The sequence below is a fragment of the Cricetulus griseus genome, chromosome 6 (genome assembly GCF_003668045.3).
Source record: "Cricetulus griseus strain 17A/GY chromosome 6, alternate assembly CriGri-PICRH-1.0, whole genome shotgun sequence".
Taxonomy (NCBI): domain Eukaryota; kingdom Metazoa; phylum Chordata; class Mammalia; order Rodentia; family Cricetidae; genus Cricetulus; species Cricetulus griseus.
In genome coordinates, this window is record NC_048599.1 from 56058010 (window position 1) to 56081047 (window position 23038).

The 23038-nt window shown below is 50.5% G+C and overlaps 1 protein-coding gene across 3 annotated transcripts; it reads left to right on the forward strand.

The window, feature by feature from the left end:
- The first annotated feature begins 2946 nt into the window (after nucleotides 1–2946).
- Shf (Src homology 2 domain containing F) lies at nucleotides 2947–22979 on the forward strand. Of its 3 annotated transcripts, none has more exons than XM_035446574.1 (6): nucleotides 2947–3469; nucleotides 11169–11310; nucleotides 14051–14257; nucleotides 17119–17290; nucleotides 17358–17553; nucleotides 22329–22465. In XM_035446574.1, exons 1-5 carry the CDS (start codon nucleotides 2975–2977, stop codon nucleotides 17518–17520), a joined length of 1179 nt encoding a protein of 392 aa, XP_035302465.1. In that variant the 5' UTR covers nucleotides 2947–2974; the 3' UTR covers nucleotides 17521–17553; nucleotides 22329–22465. The 3 variants fall into 3 exon arrangements, with proteins under 3 accessions (XP_035302465.1, XP_027277792.1, XP_035302466.1); XM_027421991.2 differs by having other exon boundaries at nucleotides 2949–3469; nucleotides 17434–17553; nucleotides 22329–22979; XM_035446575.1 differs by lacking the exon at nucleotides 2947–3469 and adding an exon at nucleotides 6211–6231 and having other exon boundaries at nucleotides 17434–17553; nucleotides 22329–22979.
- Nucleotides 22980–23038: the final 59 nt, after the last annotated feature.

Genomic DNA, 23038 nt, shown 5'->3' on the forward strand with positions numbered 1-23038 from the left:
CACGCGCGCGCACGTGCACATGTCCACAGAAGCTAGAAGAGGGAGTGGGAGCCCCTGGAACTGGAGTTGCCTGACGTGGATGATGAGACCAAAGTTCCTGGAAGAGCAGCAAGTGCCCTTCATCCCTTCAGCTCCAACCTTTTTGGTTTTTTTAAACAGAGTCTCCCAGGATGGATTTGAATTCATCAAGGGAATCTCCTGGCATAGCCTCCAAGTGCTAGATTATAGGCATGGTCACTGTATTTTACAGGGTTCTGTTTTTGTTTTCTGAGACAAGGTCTCTCTGTTACGTAGCCCTGGCTATCCTGGAACCCAATATATAGACTAGGCTGGCATCAAACTCACAGAGATCCTCCTGCCTCTGTCTTCCAGGTGCTGGGATTAAAGTGGTGTGCCACCATGCCCAGCATTATAGGTTTGCTTTTGTTTGTGGGACAGGGTTTCAGACAGCCCAGGGTGGCCACAAATTCCTTATCAAGATGATGTCCTTGAACTCCTGATCCTGTGGCTTCAACCTCCCCAAACCTCCCAAGTACTGGGATTATTTGTGTGTAGCTTGTTTTAGTCACTGTTCTATTGCTGTGAAGAGACACCATGACCAAGACAATTTACAGAAGAAAGCATTTAATTGTGGAGTTGTTTACAGTTTCTAAAGGTTAGTTCATTATCATTATGGCGGAGAGCATGGCAGCAGGCTGGCAGGCATGTTGCTTGAGAAGTAGCTGAGAGCTTTACATCCTGATCCACAAGCAGAGGCGGAACAGAAAGCAGAGGTGGGGCGGTGGGGGGCACACTGGGCCTGTATGGGTTTTTGAAACCTTAAGTCCACCCTCAGTGGCACACCTCCTCCAACAAGGCCACACCTCCCAATCCTTACCAAAAAGCATATGAGTCTATGGAGGCCATTCTCATTCTAAGCACCACATATCACCATGCGCCCCTCATGGTTCATAGCTGTAACCCCAGCACTTGGGAGCTTGAGACAACAGGATTGCCATGAAACTGAGGGCAGGCCTGACTGCAAAGTGACTACCAGACTAGCCAGGGCCACATAACAAGGGCCAGTCACAAACAAGCTAGCTCATATCATTCATCACCCCTAATTTTCACAGCAACAATTATTATTACATTGTCTAGGATAGGACCGGGGGCATTGTCTTGCCCATATAGCTGGCTAGATCATACAGCTGTTGACTACTGGCCAATGACTTCTCCACCCTTTCACATTTGGGGATTGTGGCAACCCTTTCATATGGATTAACTAGAATATCCTCAGGTACCTGTCTGTCATTTCTCTTGCTCACCTTGACATCATTAGTTAATATTTTAAACCGTACATTCTGGAATGTAAACATCTTATTTTCTGTATTATACCCCATGGAGCAACAGTTTGCAGTGTTTTTTACAAGCCTACTACCCAATGTATAGTTGGGGTACAACAGCATTTGGACCTGGGAGTACCCCCAGCTAGACCTGCAAAAATAATAATCTGCAATGTAACAAGGCACCCCTACCCCAGGAGATCATGGGTCACATTACTGTATGAGAATTCATATATATATAAGAATTTGCACACAGCAGAAATTCAACATATTTGAATTTTTTTTTTTTTTTTTGGTTTTTCGATACAGGATTTCTCTGTGTAGCTTTGAAGCCTATCCTGGCACTCGCTCTGGAGACCAGGCTGGCCTCGAACTCAGAGATCCGCCTGCCTCTGCCTCCCGAGTGCTGGGATTAAAGGCGTGCACCACCAACGCCCAGCTATATTTGAAATTTGGAATCATAGGAATAATAGATTTGCTGTTTTTCCATCACACTCTCTTCCCCCAGCTTCGAACTCACTCCTCTTTGGAGACTTACCTGATTCTCTGCTCATACAAAAGGTGGTGCTAGTCCATCAACTCAGCCCTCTCTGGAGACTGGGGCAGAGGATGGCTAGTTTAAACCAGACTGAGCTTTTATAGGGAATTCCTGGCCAGCTACAATACGAGGCCCTATCTCATAAACAACCATAAGCAACTATAAAAGTGGAGAGACACAGAGGTAGTATGCAGAGCCAGTACCATGGTATGGTAAAGCATTAAAAAAAAAAAAAACAAAAAAACCTGTTGGCCTTAGCTTCAGGGCTACAAAACTCTGCTTCGTTTCTAAGACAAAACGCCACACACCTGGGCATCAGAGCAGTGTTGGAGCCCTGAGAGAGTAAGGGGCTGCTGATGACAACATTGCAACTGTTTCTCGACTTGATTTATTGACTTGTCTGTTTTTATTCTGTCACCAACCTGATTGACAAACACAGGGCGTAGCTTGAAGGATTTCCACAAGAAAGCAGTGCAACTATCAGGGCTGTGTGGGACTACGGGGGGGGGGGCGGTGGCAGGTGCGAACGTGGGTGGGAATTGTTTGTGCGAGGGTTGTTAGCGTGTGAAGCGGGTGGGTGTATGAGGAAACCAGAGCTATGGGTGTCTCCGGGGAATTGATTACATGCGATGTGAGAAGTATGCCAGGATAGAAAAGCAACCTAGATTGGGGTATGAGCTGAGGGATAGGAGGAGGTAGGCGGGACTCCCGGGGCGAGGGCTGTAATAGGTACATGTAAAGAACAGTTCCTTCCTAGACTCTTCTTTGAGAACGTTGTTTCCGAGTCTCTGGGGCCGGATGTGTCTGGGGGGGCTCGTCTTTCCGCGTCTGACGCTAAGTGGGAGCTGGAGAAGAAGAGCAGATGGGACCAGTGAGCGCCCCACAGGAGCACGCGCAGCGACACGTGGAAGATTCTCCCCCGGCGCGGCAATCGCACCCCGCACCCCGCACCCCGCTGTCTCGAATCCACTTCTCTGGAGTCCTCCCGGGCCCCGTTAGGCAGAGGGCCCCGCCCCTCTTGTCACTGCGAGCCCCGCCCCTCCCGCCGGCGCATCCCCGCCCCTCTCGCCCCGCCCCGCCGCCCGCGGTCTGGTCGCTCAGTCGGGAGGACCCCATGCTACTGAGCGGAGCTCCTCCTCCGGGCTCCGGCCCCGGGCCGCGGGCGCAGGGCAGCGCGGGGGGCGGCCCCGGGGGATCTCGCCGCGGGGCTGGGGGTGCAGGGGCTGGCCCGGGAGGGGGAGGCAGCGGTGGAGTCGCAAAGTGGCTGCGGGAGCACCTTGGCTTTCGCGGGGGCGGCGGCGGAGGGGGCGCCAAGCCCGCCCCCCCAGAGCCCGACTACCGCCCCCCAGCGCCCTGCCCGGCCGCGCCCCCTGCGCCGCCCCCGGACATCCTGGCCGCCTACAGGCTGCAGCGTGACCGCGACTTCGAGGACCCCTACTCCGGGGGCTCGTCCGTGTCCGCCGCCCTTTCCACCCCTGCCGCCCCTGGCCCCACTCCGCCCCCGCGCCACGGCTCACCCCCGCATCGCCTCATTCGGGTCGAGACCCCCGGGCCCCCAGCGCCGCCTCCGGAGGAGCGGATCTCCGGACCCCATGCCAGCAGCGACAGGGTGAGTGCCACGCCGGGCGTGGGTGGCCTGGATGGGTGGTGGTCTGAGGTCTGGAGATTTGGAGAGGGACAAAGGTAGCCTGGCTGGGGCTCAGACTTTAGCTGTCAGTATTTCTGGTTAACACGGGGGCTTAGATTTTAACCCCTTTGTTAGATTTTCTACCGACTAATCTGAGCCCCAAATTGTCCTGTTTCCTGTTAGGGCCGCAGAACTGGTGACCTCCTCCCTCATGGGTACTCTCAGCTTTGCAGCCTCTCCACCCTGATCCTGGAGCTTTTTTTTTTTTTTTTTTTCTTCCTAACGGACATTGAGAAGCAACCCTCTCCGCCCCCCTTTGCTGGTTTATGGCCTTTGTGCCCTCTATGTAGCAGCAGCTTCTCTGCCCTTTGATCTCTTGACTCTTTCCCCCTCAAGGCAGAACCCGCACAAAGCTCCCACCCCACCTCCTCCTCTCCTCTTTCTCCTTCCTCCCACCCTGTCCTGGAGTTCAGGCATCCTTGCAGTCTGAAGCTCCAGAGAGGAGCGGAAAAGTGAGATTTCTTATGTGAACACAGCCAGTGCTGGCCTTTGCCTTTCCTAGTGAGATTTGAGGGGGTGAGCTGTTGGACTACGGACACCAAGATGGGCATTGTGCAGTTCCTCCCGAAGAAACTCATCACTGGGGTACAGACGCAGCCCTTCCGGTGTCCCCCCAGTATGAGGACACTTGGTGGTCAGGACCTGTTGCCCAGTTAGGGCTGAGCAGCTAAATCCATTCACCATCTCCTCTTGGTTTCCCTCTTCCTCCGTCCATTCTGAGAGGCTGGAGCTTTTCTTGGGTCTGAAGACACTGGGGGAAAGAGGAAAACTCCCAACAGTTTGTTTCCCAGGGCATCTGCCTTCCCTTTTAATTCCGGTTTTATCCTGTCCCGGAAGACAGACAGCTAAAAGCTGTCCTTAGTCTCCCCTTCCCTTCATTGGAAGACGGTAGGTAACTCCGTGAGCCACCCGCGGCTCTGTTACCCTCCACGTGTCTGAGAGCTAGTCTCTCCCGGCTATTCACCTCTCAGCAGCGAAGATTTTTATCTGATTAGAAAGCAGTTAATGTCTGAATCCTCAGGTTTCAGAACTGGGGTTTTCAGCCAAGAGAGCACTGTTCAGCGAGGCATCCTGGATAAGAGAGATGTGTCAGGGTAGGGACAAGAGTTCCAGATGTGTGAACCATTCCTCCCATAGTTCCATCCAAAGAGCATGGCTGACCATCCTGGCCAGCATCTTTAAGCTGTAAAGGAAGGTTCAGGGGCACTTTTTCCAGGCTGTACTGTCTCCTTTCTAATTCCCCCCGCTGCTGTGTAATGTGATGATGGTATGGCAATGAAGCAACGGGGAATAGCTAGCCCTTCCAACCCACTGACCAGTTAGTCTCCTCCTCTCTGGTCACTGGCTGTTGGCCCATGGCCTAAGCTGTCCTTGGCTGTTCTCCTCCCTGTAGTGGCTTAGAATGACCGAACAGGCTGCCCACCAGGCTGTGGGTTCCTCCAGGAAAGGCCCGCTTTTTTTGTTGTGTTATGTTTTGTTTTTTCTTTCTTTCTCTGTCTCTGAAGTGTCTGACACAGTCCTGAAATGGTGTCTGTCCATTCTCAGGGTGGCCTAACTGTCAGGGACTTCCAAGACACAGTTCTGCTTTTTCCCAGAAATTTCCAAGGAAGGAGCTGTAGCCATACATGCAGACCCTTAGCGTCTTTTTGCCAAGACCGTCTAGGCTTCAGTTGGGTCAGCTCTGATCTGTGGGTTTGTTCAGACCTGGGGGAGGGGGCGCACAAGAGGTGTCTGATGCTCTTGTCAGCCAGCCACAGAGACAGGAATGAAATCCAACAGGCTCTCCCAGGAGCCACACAATCTGTGCTTTCTTTGGTGGGTGTGATAAAGGATCCAGGATGTGCCATCTGAGCTGTCCCAGGGGCTGACCTAGGGCTTCTCGTTTTTCAGAGATCAATCAACTCTCTGTCATCTAGGAGCAGACTTTGGGAAATCCCAGAGTCTTCCTTTGGGAAAAGCTAGGTCCAACAAGGTGCCTGAGCTCTTACCCCAAACCAAGTGGCAAGACACCCCCAGGGCCTACTGAGTGACATGTACAATGCCATCTCTGAATCTCTACTCCCACTGTACCATTGTTTTTATGCTGTGTGGCTGCTTCCTTCCTCTTCTCAGCTCTGCAGAGCTCCTTGGCTGGCAGAAAGAGGAGCCAAAACACTCCAGGAGGGGCTGTACCCTGAGAATGGATGAAATGGGTAGAAGTGCTTCTACACTAGGCTGGAGAAGCCAATGAGCCCACAGGGTGAGGAGGCAGGAGGGAATGGGGAGCTGGACAGGGCCCTGAGGACCCGGAGGTTCAGTAGCCTTCTTCCTATGCAGGGCTCTCTGGCTGCCAGCCCACCCTGAAACCCACTGGTGTAATTGGCAGAGACACAGAGCTGACCATCTGGCCAGGCCTGGCAGGGCAGGTGTGGGAACAGCAAGATCAACACCCTGCAACCGGCAGCTAGGGCCTGGCCAGATGGCCCCCAAAACAACTCCCTCTGGTGCTGGGCCCTCATCCCACCTCCAGACTTTGCTCTGGCAGAAGGGCCAGGGTGTTGGGTCTCCTCTTCATTCGTTCACTGTTTTCCAGGCTTCAACAGGAAAAATGTGATCTAATTAAGGAAAGGGAATGAGGCTGTGATTAAATGAAGGCTGAGTTGCCTATCACATCTGCAGTGTGTCCTCTGTGATGCCAATAGAAGGTGAGACCTGACAGGGATAATAAAACAAGGAGCCCCATATTGAAACCAGGCCTCTTATTTCTAGCTCATGGGTGAGGCCCTAGGGCTCCTAAGCACCCAGAAATTGTTTGTAGATATTTCTCATTTTTATGGGGAAAGGCTCATAGCTCTCAAATTTTAAGAGGAGTGTATAACCTCTCAAAGTAGTATTGAAAGCTTAAAAAAATTATTAACAGTTAAAAAATGTATATATGTTTATGTGTATCTGTGTATGGTTTTGTGTCTGTGTATGTAGTGCCCTTGGAGGCCAGAAGAGGGCATCAGTGAGCGACTAGATGTGGATGCTGAGAACCAAACTCAGGTCATTTTCAAGAAGAGTGTGTATCCTTAACTACTGCACCCTATCTCTAGCCCTATACTGAGAACCTTTTAAAAAATTTAAACGTTTATGTATATTGTGTGTGTGCTCACATACAGACACACATGGGAAGATGAGAGGAATTCTGGGAGCCCATTCTTTCCTTCCACCATATGGGTCAAAGGGATCAAACTGAGATAGGCTTGGTGGCAAGAACCTTTACCCCCTGGCCTGAGTGCTGGGAAGGACACCTGTTCCTTGTATGTTTTTCTTTTCTCTTATTTTTCCCCCTTGAGCTCGCCTTCCCATGCCTTCACAGAGTATGGAAGTCTAATCAGCTTATCTTGTGTGCTTATTCTGTGTTGGAGATAAAGGGGGAAAGTCATGTCAAAGGGAGGAGTCCAGGGGAGTGACTTCTGTGGCCCAGTTAGACCAGCCCTGGGCTGGTTGTCTGTGTTATCGCTGGCGCTTCAAGGATGGCTAAAGAACGTGACTGCTGATAGACTGTGGGGTTGGCCTTGTTTCCTTAGTGCTGCCCCCTCACACTGCAGAACCACAGTCTGGAACCAGATCTCTGGGAGACATCTGCCCTGACTTGACCAGTGAATGGCTTGCTCAGAATCTCAGCCCTTACACTCTGCCTTTTGAGAGCTGGCAACAGCTGAGCCCCTGGTGCTCATGGATAGGAAAAGCAAGTCCTGGTTGGGCCGAGTGCTTAGAGGGCTGGGCCCTACGTATTCTACTTGTCCTCATCCCAGAACCAACATGACATTATGTAAGAACAAATATGGGGCCCAGCTCCTGCATGCCATGAGCTTGTGGGTAACTCCAGAACTCCTCCAGGTGCTTCATCTTCCTAGAGCTTATTTTGTGTCTTATCAGCATGAGCTCCTGAAGGACCCCAAACTTTGGTCTCCTGGTCCTTAATAATACAGGGGCTGGCATTTACTGAACACATGTCTTGTGTCTGGTGCCATTTTCCAGCAGCTAATGTGTATTGGACTAGTTAGTGTTTATATAAGGAAGAGTCTATCCCTGGCTTGTACATAGGGAACTGAAGCACAGGAATGCTGAGTCCCACTTACAGGGCTTCTCAGCTAGCAAGAAGTAGCTCTGAAGTTTACAATGCAACAGGACTCTGAACTGAGCGCCATGCCTAGGCCCTCAGTACCTGCCACCAGTGCCCAGTAGAAAGGTTGTGTTCATGCAGCATTTGCTAACTAGCCATGCAAGACTCTTGGAGAAGGGATGATGTAGTTCAGTGCTAAATTCACTGTTTCCCAAGTACTAGAGCCTAGCACTGGTGGGACTGTCTTAAAGTGAACACAGACATGACATACCCAAGGCTTTACAAGGATTGGTGGTGGCAGCCACATGTCTGTGGTGTTTGTTTTGTAAATATGGCATTGCTTTTATAATTAGGAAAGGGGAAATAACCTATATGATTTATGTTGGCATCTCCCAGGCATATACAATAGGAGAAGGTATTACAGTAAGTAGGAGCAGCAGGGACAGATGTGTGACCTCAGAAAAGTAAGTGCTGTACTGTTCACCACACTGATTAGTTCATAGGTTCTCAGTGATGTAAATACATTGGGGAAATACTAAATTAAACAGAATCAGACTGTCTGCAGGCAAGTGATTTTTTTTTTTCTCCATTGCTAAAGATTGAACTGGTGGTGATGGTGGGATCTTGTAATGCTAGGCAAATGCTCTTGTCACTGAGCTATGTCCTCAGCCCCTAAACAAAAATATAAACCTAAAAATTAGCTGGGGGGGGGGACTGGAAACACCTGTGAAAGGTCACTAAATGTAAACTTGAAGCAGTGGAGGAAATACGCAATGAGGGATTTGGGGGACTCTGGAGTCCCCAAAGTACTAGTTCTGTCACCCCCATGGATAGGATCAGGAACATGTTGCTTGGGCCAACTGGAGAGTGGAAGATGGCAGCAGATGGCAGGCCTGTTAGCTACATTGCGAGAGGTGCGGGCAGGAAGGAGATTAAAAGGCTAACAGCCGCTCTGGGAGGGCCACTGCCCAACTGAACAGATGAGTGGCGGGATCCTAGAGACAGCCTACCGGATTGCAGAAGAGAGAGCAGGGAGTGACACAGGGCCCTTTGAGTAGCAGCTACTTTACCTCCTTGTTGAGAAATATTTTAGTGTCATGCCAGCTAGAACACAGGATGTGTTTAAATATCACCTTTGTGTTAGGTGCCTTTCCAGTACCCTAACTGGCAGTTCCTCCCATCTGCCCTTGAGCCAGAGGCTTTGATCCCTATTCAAAAGTAGACTCTCTCAGAGCCTGATCCTCCCACCGCCACTAGTCACTCGGGTCACTCAAAGATCAGAGTGACTGGGGTGGGGGTTGTGGCATGTTGGTGTCACTTCTAGGAAAGAAGCCTGTGTATAGGAGCTCTAGTTAATATGAATTCGAAATATACTGTGTGCTGGGGCTGTGACGGGTATTGGGCGAAACAGTGGGCACATCAGAGGGAATCAGGGGGTCATAAACAACAAATCATAGTAGGCCAAACATAGTCCTTAGGGACAGTTTTTCTGTGAGCAGTTTATCCTCCTGTAGACACAGAAACACTGGGCAAGCGGGCTTGGCTCTGATTGGAATTTTCTGTGCCCAGAGTGGGTACCAGTCTTGCCAGCCTTCCCTGCTGGTGACTCTGCTGCCACTCCTCTTCTAGGCCTTGTGGGTAGCTCTCTGGGTGCCCCAGCCTAGGGTGGGGGTCTGGGGCTTCCCAGAGCAGGGTGTGGAGCCAGGAGTGGAACAGAGGAGCCATTGAGCTGCCTGTAGAGCAGCCACCTGGTTTCCCACAGGCACTGTCAGCTGGTGCCGGGGAAGCCCACACCATCCTGGGAGGGGTCAGGACTCCAGGGAGAGGCAACCATGTGCAATTCTAACCAGGCTTGCAGAAGCGGGCCCTGGAAGGACTCTGAAGTGGAGCCCCAGGAAGGGGGCTCTGGCAGAGCTGCCAGCAGTGGGCAGTGGGTGATACTGTAGATGCCACTGACCTGGAAGAAAAAAAGCTGGAGATAGTGTGATGGATTTGAACAGATTCATTTGTTTCCTGGAGAAAGGAGGACTTGGGGATGAAGGGCTTGGGTGATGGTGGTGATACAATAGAAAGATTTTTCTAGTGCCTTGGTTAGTTGCTTATTGGAGCTAGAGACACAAAAAGGAGAGTTCTGGGCTAGCAGATGGCTTGGGGGTACTGATGGGTTGGTGTGACGTACTCCGAGCAGGCAGGTATGAAAGGAAGTACAGGAGTTGAGGGCCAGACTAAAACAGGTAGTAGTAAACACCTGAGGATAAGATGGAGACAGTCACTGGGATAACCTCAGAAACCTATAGGTGGACCAGGTGGGGTCAAAGGAACAGCCAAAGGGATGCCTGGGCTAGGGTTGGTTCTTTCTCCATCTCATCCTTCCAGGGGTCCCCATTCTCAGAGCCTCTCACTGAGGGCAGGGTGGTCACCTGGCTCAGCTGGCTCCCACAGCTCTGGTCCAGCTCAGATCTGAAGTCTAAGCTTCAATTTGGTGAAATGCAGGTGTGGCCTCTCCCTGTGCCACAGGCCCCAGAGCCACCTCTGATACCACCAGTGACCCAGTGAGTGGTGCAGTGCTCCAGGGTCTGTCTTGGCAAGTCCCACCTTCTCCTGCCCAATTTGGAAAAAAACTCTATTGTCCTCTGCCCTGTCCTGTCCTGCGCATCTCAAGTTCATCTGCTCTGACTGTGAGAAGACTAATGGCTAACCTCTGTATGAGAAAGAGATGGGCATCTGGGACATGGAAAGCTAAGACTGGCTTTCTGCATCCTGGCCACTGGGAACTCAGGGGGTGTCAGTAGTGTCCCAAGCTGCCCCAAGGCATTTCTCTCCTAGGAGGCTGAGAAGCCCACTGGCTGGCTACACGTTAATAACACAAATAGCAAGAGTTCCAAATTTGATTTTTCCATTTAAGCAGAATGATTTTGGGTGTTTGCTAACTACCTGTTCTCCAGAGATGGTGGTGATACAATCATCACCATCACCTGTTCAAAGAGAGTGTATGATACCCACATGACAAGGACATGATAAGGATCAAATGACAGAATGGTGACAAAGTGATGTCTCTGCTTTCTTTTCTTTTTGTGTTTTGTTTGGTTTGGTTTGGTTTTTGTTTGAGATGGGGTCTTACCATATAACTCTGGCTGGCTTGGTATTTGATGTGTAGACCAAGCCTTGGCCTTCTGAGTGCTTAGGGTTACGGGTGTGTGCTGCACCATCTGCTTTATTTTCTTCAAGGTCACTGGCTGTTTCTTCATTGAACATCTGAAGTGTGGCGGGCTGCTCTGCTCTTCCAGCTCTTGCAACACATCTGTAACCAGTGCTTTTGAGTTCTCTCTGTTGAGCCACTGTGTATAGGCTATTGTCCAGCTCAGACTCTCAGATACATTTCTAAGACCCAGGGCCTTCTTGCTGGCTGTTTAGCCTAGGACATGACCATGAGGCAGAAAATTAGCAGGAAAGAAAGAAGTCCTGCCTCTGTCTAGGAGATAGAATGGCCTGCCTTTGTCTGAGCCTCGTTCTGTTTGCTGACTTCCACAGTTGGCAATCCTAGAAGACTATGCGGACCCGTTTGATGTTCAGGAGACTGCTGAAGGCTCAGGAGGAACTTCAATGGCTCCAGAGAAAGTCCCTGAAAATGATGGCTACATGGAGCCCTATGAAGCCCAGAAGATGATGGCTGGTAAGTACTGAGATGAGGGAGATGCTCCCCGAGACCTGGGCTCTGCAATACAAGTCTAAGGATTGGTCCTGTGGTCCCTGAAAATAGGGAGGAAACCTGTGCCAGGTCCCCAGTATAGTCATTTTGGAAGAGGTGTAAGGTGTGACAACTCAGGCCATAGAGGAGACCATTTAAGCAAAGATCCAGTAGAAGCACTGGAGACAGGAGGCTTAGGATAGTGGTATAGATCAAGTCAAATATCCCCAAAAGAGTCTGTCAGCAGCCTTTGGAAGTGTGAGGAGTTTGAACTGACATTATCAGAGAGGAACACTAACAGCAGTTGAGAATGTCCATGCATTAGATGTCATGGCATGGAACGAGTATTTCAGAGTTAGACAAGAAAGCACTGAGTCAGACCTGCCCTTGGGGAGCAGAGGCCAAGAGATGACCCCAGGAAAGAGTCAGAGTGGGGGTGAACAAAGAGGACTGGGCCAGGCCAAGAGAAGCACTGGCTCAGGTTCTGAGGTGGCAGAGACCGAGAAGAAGGCAGAGGCTCACGTGAAGAGTTTGGACCTGTGCTGAAGAAAGAAGCAGGGTCAATGTTGCATTTAAGGGGAGGTCTAAGGCCGAATGGACTAGAAGAGCTGCCTGTCATAAAGTTGAGTTAGCAGGCTATTTCAGAGATGGTTGGGCTTGTTGCTTCTTGATATTGTTGTGGTTTTGGTTGTTTTTATGAGACATGGTGTCAATATGTAGTCCAGGCTGGCCTCAGATTTACAGCAATCCTCCTGTCCTTACCTACCAAGTGCTGGGATTACAGGCATGTGCTACCATGCCCAGCCCAGTTGTTTGGGTTTTAAAGAGCCAGTAATTAAAAATTCTTTTTTCCTCTCTTTAGAGGAAATAATTAAGAAGTAAGATTAAGGAACTGGCTAATGGAGATTAAAATGTCAACTTTATTACCGATAATAACTGTGACAAGTTGATCAAAGAATATCACTTAGCGATGCTAACACAATGGGCTTCTTTATACTTTTCCAGAGAGTCAAACTCGCCCACTCAGGCTTGGTAGCACAGGGTAGCTGTGGGCCTCTGCCCAGGGACACGTGTCTCACTGCATGGAAGAGAAAGAACTGGAATTATTGTTTGTCTGCAAGAAGGCAGAGCTGAGGAAGAGAGTGAGCACCCACTGGCCAATCAGATAAGCTGTCCTGCCCTCCTCTTTGTTAGAGATGGGTGAAGGGACAGAGTGTTACCCTAGGAGCATTATTCCAGGGAGCCTTGGAAACCTGAGCCTCAAAAGTGGAAGTTTGTCCTAGTAAAAGTCTAGATAAGGAGAGGTGAGGTTGAAAGCCAGGAGGTATTGGCCATGAGCAAATGAGATTTAAAGAATGCCGTAGAGGGGCTGGAGAGATGGCCCAGCAGTTAAGAGCACAGATTGCTCTTGCAGAGGACCTGAGTTCATTTCCCAGCACCCATTTCTGGTGGCTCACAACAGCTTGTGGCTCCGGCTCCAGGGGGATACAACACCTCCGGCCTCTGTGACCAACTTCTCTTATGTGTGCAAACCTGTATCTTGACAGACACATACATATACTTAAAAACAAAATAAATCTAAAATGGGGGGGGGGGGAATGCAGTAGGGTCAGGCTCAAGGGAAACATCGTAGTGACCAGAAGTGAAGAAAGTAAGAACTCCACCCTGTTTAGGTCTGAGAGATGATAGCATGAGACATGAGTGTCCTAGAACAATATGTGAAAATGTAAGCTCTTAAGTGTTCATTTTTCTTTTGAGGGGCCTGGGCTCCCCCAGGGATGGTACTAGGCATTAAACCCAGGCCTCGTGCATGCCAAGCAAGTGCTCTACCACTGAGATACAGTCCCTGTCCTAAAGTACACATTTTTGTGACAAGTTAGCTCTGGGGCTTTTATCAGATTTGGGTCGGTGATCAAGGAGATTTTCTAACTCTGGAGAAGGCAGTGAGTCTGAAGGAAGCTGATGACAGAAAGAAGCATCATAGCAGCTGTTCGAAGAGGGCCAACACTCCAAACACAGTTGTGCTGTTAGAATGGGCAAGCAGTTGAGGAGTCAGGGTAGAAAGAAGTGAGACCTGGGCTTGGGAACAGAGGCCGAGAGAGGATCCAGGAGAAAAGACAGTGGGGGGAGAGAAGACAGTGATGACACTGACTTGTCAAAGGGGAAACTTTGTTTGTTTTTTGGTTTTTCAAGCAGAGTTTCTCTGTAGCTTTTGGAGTCTATCCTAGAACTTGCTCTATAGACCAAACTGGCCTGGAACTCAAAGAGATCCACCTGCCTCAGCTTCCCGAGTGCTGGGATTAAAAGTGTGCACGACCACCACCCTGCTCAAGGGGAAACTTTTAAGAGAAGAGGTCTGAGATGTATGAGCAACAGAGGGTTTCCTGGTTGTGATTATTTCAGTTGGAACAAGAGTGGAAATGAATAAGGAAGCGGGGCTGGGCAGTAAGGAAGACATGGACCAGAGCAGGACTGTGTCTCAGCTTCCCAGCTCTTGCTGGACATCCTGGGACCCTTCTCCTGTCTTTTACTTTGCCACTTGTCTGCCAGTTCCGCCACTGGGCACCATGCTTTGAGAGCCCAGGAAATGTTTCGAGTGTGAGGGACCAGGACTTGTGACTGCTGAGTTTCCCCCAGAGCAGGGCATCGGCTCTGAAGAAATACTAACGGAGATGGTCAGGGCTGTGCTTAACTCACTACACATTTTTCCTTTTTGCCCTGGCAGAAATACGGGGTTCTAAGGAGACTGCAGCGCAACCCCTCCCTCTCTATGACACACCCTATGAACCAGAGGATGAGGGAGCCAGCCCAGAAGGTGAGGGGACTCCCTGGCCCAGGGAGTCCCGCCTGCCTGAGGATGACGAGAGGCCTCCAGAAGAGTATGACCAGCCGTGGGAGTGGAAGAAGGAACGGATCTCCAAAGCCTTCGCTGGTGAGTCTTGCTGGCGAGGGCAGCTCTGCTGGGGCCTCTGAACAATTCCCAGGCTCAGGAGAATGGAACGAGTGGACCCTGGGAACCAAACATGGTCTAGGAGTGGAGTTCTAGAGCAGGATAGTTGGGACTTGGGCAGTGTGGATGCAGGGCTGTGGGCACAGTAAGAGTGAAGGTGTTTTTCTGCATCTCAATTCAAGGCGAAGAGGCTTGAGCTTTAGCTACCTTTAGGGATCTAGATTAAAATAAAGAAATTTCAGTACAGAATTATGAAACTTGTGACATATGTTAAGAATATTTGACAAAGAGTATATTTAACACTTAAAATGATGAGAATAGATGTGTGTATAACCTGGATTCTGAGACTGTGTCAGCGGTAGTAGGCCCTGCCTTACGAGGGGTGTTTGGCTCCAAGGACATTTCTGGGCTACAGATGGAGTCTGTGAGGTTGCTAAATGAAGATCAGGTTTCTCCTGTCCCAACCACACCACTGTGTCCTAAGCCCAAGTCCACCATGGAAACGTGCATATTGGCAGTCTGAGATGGGTAGAGCAAGGGCCTGGAGTTGGGAGAGGGCCTGAATCTTGGGGGCTTAGATGCCATTAGATTTCATTCGTGCTTCCATGTCCCTACACACACACACACACACACACACACACACACACACACACACACACACACACACGCACGCACACGCACCCCCCCCACACACACACACACCTCATCCTGCATCCAGACCTGGGCTCTGCCCTCCCCTCCCCACCCTGGCAGCCAGACTGGGAAACCACAGGTTTCTGCTTTGCTTCCTGTAAAGCACACGCCCATCAAGGATGGGCCATTTATCTCCAGAGGTCTCCTTGGAGAATCAATACTGTTTGGATTGCTTAATGGGAAAATCTGTGTTCATCATTTGGAAACCTCGTTAGTGGTCCTGCAGCCACTGGTGGCGTCACTCTTCTCAGGACTGGGAGGAGGAGAATTCAGTTTCAAAAAAATTCATCTTCCCCAAGGCTGAGCATTCCAGATACCCCAAGCCTTTGCCCCCAATCTTGGGATCTCCATTTCTCAGGAGAGAAAAGGAGACAAGGGATGTCAGGGAACTGGGTGTGGCCCTGGGAGGTGTGGGCAGCTCCCACTCCTGTGTTTCTACTCTCCTGGGCCTCTTGGTCCCTGGAAGCTAGTGAGGGGTGAAAGATTAGGGCTGATGGAGCAAGACCCTGTGCCTTCCTGTTTGGCACTCAAGACTTCCACCTTTTCTTTACCAGGCAAGGCTGTACTAGTACTGGCCGTTTGAGTCCTCCTGCTCCTCCTCCGGTGCTGCCTCTGCCCCTCCTCCTTCCTAGGCTGCTGTGTATCTTACCTCTGCATTTTGGTGTCTCAACCTCTGCCTCTCTCTGTCCCTGTCACTGTCTCTTTCTCTTCTCCCTTCTGCTGCTGGCGCCAGTTGACATAAAGGTCATCAAAGACCTACCTTGGCCTCCGCCTGTGGGACAGCTGGATAGCAGCCCCTCCCTGCCTGACGGGGACAGGGACATCTCCGGTCCAGCTTCACCCCTCCCAGAGCCCAGCCTGGAGGACAGCAGCGGTGGGTCCTTTGGGGACTTGTGGCCAGGGTGATAGGTCCTTTACCCATTAGGCCCTGTGGGCGTGGGTTGGAAGAAGCCCCCTTGTTACAGTCCATGTCCCTCTCTCCCCAGAGCTGGACGCTTGGTCTTTTAACAAAGGCCCTTCCTAGTAGGTTCTGCACCACACCACAAAAATCCCCTGCTGGTCAGCTATAACCCCAGCCCTTGGGAGTCTGAGGCAGGAGGCCTGCCTTGAGTTTGAGGCCATACTGATCTGCTACATAGTTCCAGACCAGCCTACGCTATAGAGTGGAACTAAGTCTACAAAAAGAAGAATCCATTGTTTCAAAATTTAAGTTCTCTTTGGGTGGAGCTTTGCCTGCCAGGGCAGGTGTTTGTGAGCATGGGGAAGTGCTGCATCTGGTGACTGAAGGACAATAAGGTAGTCAGTCATCAAGAACTACAAGGAGAAGGAGCCTCGGTTGGGGCAAAGAAGAAGGTATCAACTTCTACATCTAATGTTGCCCAGAATGAATAGCCAAGGGTGTGTGTGGTTATTCATGTATGTGTACAGGCATGGGCATCTGTTGTACATCGTGCATGAGAATTTGTAGATATTTTGTAAATTCAGGATAGAGACAGAGTCACCTGTGTGTGTGTACCTGTGGGCATGTGACCCACTGGGGGTCCCCTGGTGCTGACTCGGCTATCAGACTGCCCTGCTCTAGAGATGCTAGTCCCTGAGCTTCTCTGGATGGGGGAGGGAAAACAATGGGCAGCGACCTTGGGGTGGAGAGGGCCGGCAGCCTGGCGGCTTTGGACCGGATTAGCCTGTCAGGATGGCACCAAGGGGAATCAGATAATTGTTCTCAGATCAATAAGTCATTTCTACAGAATGGCTTGGCAAGGCGATTTGGAGAACGGTAATGAACTCTGAGGAGGAGAAAGAAACAATATTATCAACACTGAAGCTACCCTGAGGGGGGTGGAAGAAGGGAAGACAGTCAGCTGAGGGAGAAAGCTTAAGTGGTTTCTCATGTTTTGTCCTCCCTCGCCTGCCAGAGTGGACTGGGAGGCCCCAAGGGACCTGGTGTGGCTCAGCAACTATACCCCCCACCCCCATAGTGGCCCAGGCTTTTGTCCCTGGAGTTAGGCAGGCAGGCTGGTGAGCATGCCCTCCCAGAATATGCCTTTGACCCTTCTGGGGACTTGGAAGAAGTAGGGTGGGGAACTGGCTGTTTGAGAGGGTTGTGTCTCCAGGGATCTCAGAGTCCATGACCAGTATGTTCCTTACAGCCCAATTTGAAGGATCGGAGAAGAACTGCCTGTCACCTGGCCGGGAGGAGAAGGGACGGCTACCTCCCCGGCTTTCTGCTGGGAACCCCAAGTCAGCCAAGCCCCTGGGCATGGAACCTAGCAGCCCCCTGGGGGAGTGGACAGATCCAGCACTGCCTCTGGAAAACCAGGTGTGAGTGTCCGTTTCCACTGGGGACTCCCTCCCTCTTCCTCCCCTCCTGGCACTGGCTTCCCTGCAGGGGACACCCAGAATGGGTGGGCCTGGACGGCGAGGGACCCAGCAGAGATGCCCTCCTTCCCCTCTCTCATCCTCAGCTGGTACCACGGGGCCATCAGCCGAACAGACGCCGAGAACCTGCTCCGGCTATGCAAAGAGGCCAGCTACCTGGTGCGCAACAGTGAGACCAGCAAGAACGACTTCTCTCTCTCCCTCAAGTGAGTACGGATGACCATGGGTAGGGCCCACTAGCCTGCAGGGCAGAAGAGGATCCCAGTAGTCTCTTCTGGTCCAACCAGGCTGGGAAAAACCACATGCCCTGCAAACATCTACTGGCTCCACCCCAGGCACTGGCAAGGCTGAAGTGTCTGAAACTCCTCAACCCCAAGGAAAAAAGCACTTGAAGTGTAGTGTCCAATTCAAAAGGCTTCTGTCACTAGATGTCCAACGTCTTTGGGCCTTCCTTCCTTCCTTTCTTTTTTCTTTTTGAGACAGGGTTTCTCTCTGTAGCTTTGGAGCCTGACCTGGAACTCGCTTTGTAGACCAGGCTGGCCTCGAACTCAAAGAGATCTGCCTGCCTCTACCTCCTGGGTCCTGGGATTAAAGGTGTGCACCACCATCGCCAGACTAGGCCTTGGGGTTTTTTTTTTTATGATAAGATTGAATAAGATCCATTTTATTGGGAAGGATTAAATGAAATGCTAGCACTTGACTTAGTATTTTAGCACCTAGTCTTTAAGCATCACGCTAAGTGCTTAATAATCATTGTCATCATTGTTAAACCCTAACACGTAGAAGCACGACAAGGAGATATAGGAGCTTTACTTGAAGTAGTCAGCAGGGTGAGATGGGGGGGGGTGTCTTGGGAGGAGGGTAGAGCAGTGGAGTGGCTTTGCACCCATTGCTCTGTGTGTGAGGGGAGAGGAAGCGGTGGCCAAAAGTGGCCCTCCTTTCCCATCAGCTTGTTCCTTGGGGACAGCTCTACAGAGCCTAGACTCCCAGGCGCTCCATAATAGGATGGTCAGTGTGCCTCTTGGCAACCAGGAATTCTACCCAGGATAGCCTGCCATCCACATGAGGTGGCCATCTGGAGTGAGGTGTTCCGTTTACCTCACACCACATTTCCTGGAGCACTAGATACTGGTCTATGCCCCCTACACCTCTAACAAATGAGTAGAATTGCACACATTTATTCATGATGACTATTCATGTTCACCAGAAGAGGTCAGAATAGCGTCAGAGAGAGGTAGGTGGCCTTGGTTCTAATCTGGGGTTGATAAAGCTAGCTGTGTAACCGTAGACAACATTTAACTTCTCTGGGCCTCAGGTTGTCCCCCTTGCAGAAATGAGCTGATATGGCTTTCTTCTAGCTCTCGTATTCTAGACGTCCACAAGCTATAATATCAAAGAGGATGTTGGAGAAATTCATTTGTCAAAAGTCTGATTTACACAACTTTAGGTTGTGCATTGTTATTAAGATTCTAATTAAAATTCTTGGCACGTACCACCTAGCATATATACCATGTCCAAATCAACTACCACTCTGCTGATAAATCTCTTTTATACAGATGAAATAGATTCAAGGAGCTTTGTTACTTGCTCAAGGTCACCAGCTAATAATTAAGTCTCTAAGCTGGGCATGTTGATAGTAACTGTAGTCTCAGTTACTCAGGAAGCTGAGGCAGGATTCTGAACACCCAGGATTTCCAGCCCAGCCCAGAGACACAAACACCAGGACCTAGCTCAGTCTGACTTCAGGAACCACACTGTTCAGTGACAGGTTCTACTCCTCACCAGGTACCATGTGCCAGAAATCTGATACTATTCAGCTCAAAGGGAGACACGACCAAGGCTTGGGTCTTTGGAGTGGAACTGGGTAACTAGGGGTGAGGGACTGCCTTATTCTAGGGAATAAAAAGGCAGGCCGGGATGCCTGCTCCAGCTCTAGCTGATCTGGCCCCACAGGCTGTCTGCCAAGGTCTCGTTTGCATATAAATGGCTTCTCTGAAATACAATTATAGTTTCTCTTCTCTCCCTAATGGAAGGGCTTTCACTGGTAATTAAACAGCCTCCTCAAAGAGCCTTGCCAGCCCTGGGTCCTGTGGCCCAGCTGGTCCCACCCAACCCCCTGAGGGTCTGGCAAAGACCTTGCTGTGTCTTAATGGGCCCTTGGGACTAGTCTCCGAAGGTTGAAAAGCACAGATACCGGCTCCTCCAGAGGTTGGTAATGCAGATGGAGGCCAGGGTACCCTTCTTAGTGAGTCTATTCCTTGAGGAAACACCCTGTACAGTTTGAGAAAGGTAGTTCTCCCAAGTGGACTGTGGGAAGGAGATCACATTGTAAGGTGAGAGAAGACAGGGTCCACACTGCTTCCTACAGACATGGAAGCTGGCACTTCCTACCCTGTCTCCCCATTGCCCACAGATCTGTGTTGGTCTCAGCCTCAGCTCCTTTCCTTTAGGGCCTGTGTGGTCACTGTGTACACTAGACATATCTCAGACCTCCAGATGGCCCCACATCTTGATACACACCCAGGAAGATTCCTAAGGAAGACTTCAGGAAGCAGACCCCAAGAGAAGGGCCAGTTTTCTTCCACCCCTTTCTTCTCTTCAGTTTCTCATGTTCTCACTTGTTTCCCAGTGTAACAGGTCTAGTAAAGGCTTTATTTATTTATTTATTTATTTATTTTATTTGGTACCCAGGTAGATGGGATAAATGATGCGATTTGCCAACCTCACCTCTGGTGCAGAGTGTCAGAATGGAGGCAGTCTATAGATTGATTTTTGTTTGGCCACCAGCTCACACAAAACAGCACAGAGAATTATGAAAGCTCGGCCTTGGCTTAGGCTTGTGCCTAACTAGTTCTTATAACTTAAATTAGCCCGTATCTTTTAATCTATATTCTTTTATGTGGCTCAGATACCTTTACTTTGTACTGCCCATCCTGCTCCTTCCATGTCTGGCTGGCGACTCCACCTTCTTCTTCCCAGCATTCTCTCTCTGCCCCCAAGTCCTGCCTAGCTATTGGCCATCCAGCTATTTATTTGGTCAATCACAGCAATATATCTTCACACAGTATACAAATACCCCACAGCAGCGGCCCCTTCACGTGGTCCTGTTTCCCACACACAGGCCTCTAAGCCCTCTTCTTGCTCCTCTGGGCTGAGGCTAGGCGTAGGCAGTTAGGCTTCAGTGTTCTACCAAACATCCCTTAGCCTTTGCCTGTGGGTAGGCTATAGACCTAGGGCTTGGCAGACCAGGCCTGTGGCATTCTGGATATCGTTCTTGCTGAGTACAGCACCACTATACTTTCTAATGTGGGGGGCATTTGAGAGCTGGCTGGAGCGTTGCTCAGTGGGTCTCTAAAAGGCAGAGGACTAGCTGAAATGGACTTTCTGGGTTGTTCGGGGAGATGGGAGAGGCAATGGAAGGTATTCTATTGTCAGCATTTTGGGGTACAGGTAAAAAAGATCCACAATAACTCGAATTCCCCAAGAGTTCTAGGGATCTCAACTCAGGCCAAGCGAGGATTGGTGACTTTGATAGGAAAAGAATTTCAGGACTAGCCAATCTATGAAGTAACATTGGAGATTTTTATTAAAGTTATTTTAGTATATTAGCTAAGTATGAGGAGGAAAAGACATGCTCTGAAGAAAATAAGATATACTCAAGTGTGAGTACAGGCTCCTGGAAGGAGAGGGTTCGGCTCCTATTCTTTTGTTTTGTCTTGGTTTTTACCATAGTCATATGTGGGACTGAAGTTGAGTCTGAAGTTACTGTCTGACTCTGGTGAGCCCTTGATAGTATTGCTAGCACTAAAGTAAAAGTTAAATCCACAGGATACAGGAAGGTGGGATATCTTTGCTGTAAACAGGGTTTTGGTGTTTTGTTTTTTGTGGCTTCCCCTCACCCCCAAATTTTCAGTCAAACCATAGGAAAAGGAATGAGTCCTTCCCCAAGAGCATACACATTCGGGCCTTAAGACCTGCTCATTGCTACCTTAACATTAAATTTCTATATTAGAAAGAAATAGTCTGTGTCAGCAGCCTTTACCACAAATGTCAGTTGTTCGAGAATTCTTGCTGCTTTGCTGGCAAGAGGCTTCAATCAGACTCCAGGATGGGGGGCTCTCCTCCCCCCTCTCTCCTCTCTCCTCAACTCAGAGATCTCTTTCTATCCTGCCTCACTCTAAGTAACAGAGCCTCCAGATGATGTCACCCCAGGCCTACAGGCTGGATGGATGGACTGAGGGCTTAGTATAAGACCCAAGTAGTGAAGGGATGTCTCCAGGAGATAGTTGAGAGTTCTCAGATTTGGAGGGCTTTCAGATTAGTGTAGTCCCTCCCTAGACTGTGCAAAGGAGAGCTCCAACAAAGAGTAGCTTGCTTGTCACACCCACACACTCTCCCTCCTGCCAGGGGCATCTGTGGCTCCCCAGGAGTTACCAGGAACCCTCACAGGTGTTTCCATAAAGCTTAAAAGAGTGGGTAAGGCTGGACCTGTAATTCGGTTGGTAGAGTGTTTGCCTAGCATGTACAAAGCCCTGGGTTCAGTCCTCGGCACCCCATAAACTGGTGCACACCTGTAATCAAGAAGTAGAGAAAGGAAGATGAGGGGTTTGAAGTCCAAATTTGAGGCTAGCCTGACCTACATGTGCCTGTGTCTAAAACAAATCAAGGTAAGGTTAAACTGGCCTTGGCCGCGGGCTGATGGACTGAGATCACAGAACTGGAGGGTGCTGGTCACTGCACTTTTCTCCAGCACACACCCTGTACACTCACCATACACACATTCTTGGCACACCCAGTATTCTCACCACAAAGCCAGTGTCTCATGCTACCTGCTCAACCCCCCACCATCCCATCCCTATTCACCTCCCACTTGACGCTGGCTTTGGAATCACATTTGCTGGGTGGTGGTGGTGGGAGGGGTGGGGTCGAAGTAGGATACTGGGAAGAACTCCTGGTCACCAGGTTCTCTTCCTCTTCCTAGGAGCAGTCAGGGCTTCATGCACATGAAGCTGTCCCGGACCAAGGAACACAAGTATGTGTTGGGCCAGAACAGCCCACCCTTCAGCAGCGTCCCTGAAATCGTGCATCACTATGCCAGCCGCAAGCTGCCCATAAAGGGGGCGGAGCACATGTCCCTGCTCTACCCTGTGGCCATCCGGACTCTGTAGCTGTGAGGCCAGGGCACTATGATAGACCTGGATCCAGCTTTGTCACCTGCCGGAGGGCTGTGGTTCTTACCAAGGACGTGATGTCACAAACCTGGCTTCCCCTTGTCCTAGGATCTAGTAGGCGCTGAAGATTCCTTAATTTATTACAAAGGGGAAGGAATCCTGGGCCTTGGAGTAAAGGGGCTGTGTGGGGCTGGGAACAGAGGGAAGCTTGAGGAGGAAGGAGGCTCCCGCCCCTGTCAGACACTAGGGAGGAAGTGGCGACCTCCCGCACCACCACCCTCTGCCCCCTCCCCTCTCTCCTTCCCCCAAGCCCCTGTCCCCAGAGGGCCCGCCTGGGCTCCGGGCCAGAGGCTCCACCAGGCGCGGCCGCCGGCGCCGCCCAGAGGCTGACGGGAGGGGCGGGAGCGAGCGAGCGCAGACTGTTTATAAATCGAGCTGACGCCGGCCGCCTGCGAAAAGCACTTTCGAAGCATCAGTTCCTTCCTTTGAGCAAACGTCAAGACGTCCCCCGCCGCTCACT

Bases quoted from the DNA above. Each gene is read 5' to 3' on its own strand.
- Shf (XM_027421991.2), top strand. From the start codon at position 2,975: ATGCTACTGAGCGGAGCTCCTCCTCCGGGCTCCGGCCCCGGGCCGCGG. The intron at 11,311-14,050 runs GTAAGTACTGAG...TTGCCCTGGCAG, and splicing joins AGCCCAGAAGATGATGGCTG to AAATACGGGGTTCTAAGGAG. The intron at 14,258-17,118 runs GTGAGTCTTGCT...TGTTCCTTACAG, and splicing joins GATCTCCAAAGCCTTCGCTG to CCCAATTTGAAGGATCGGAG.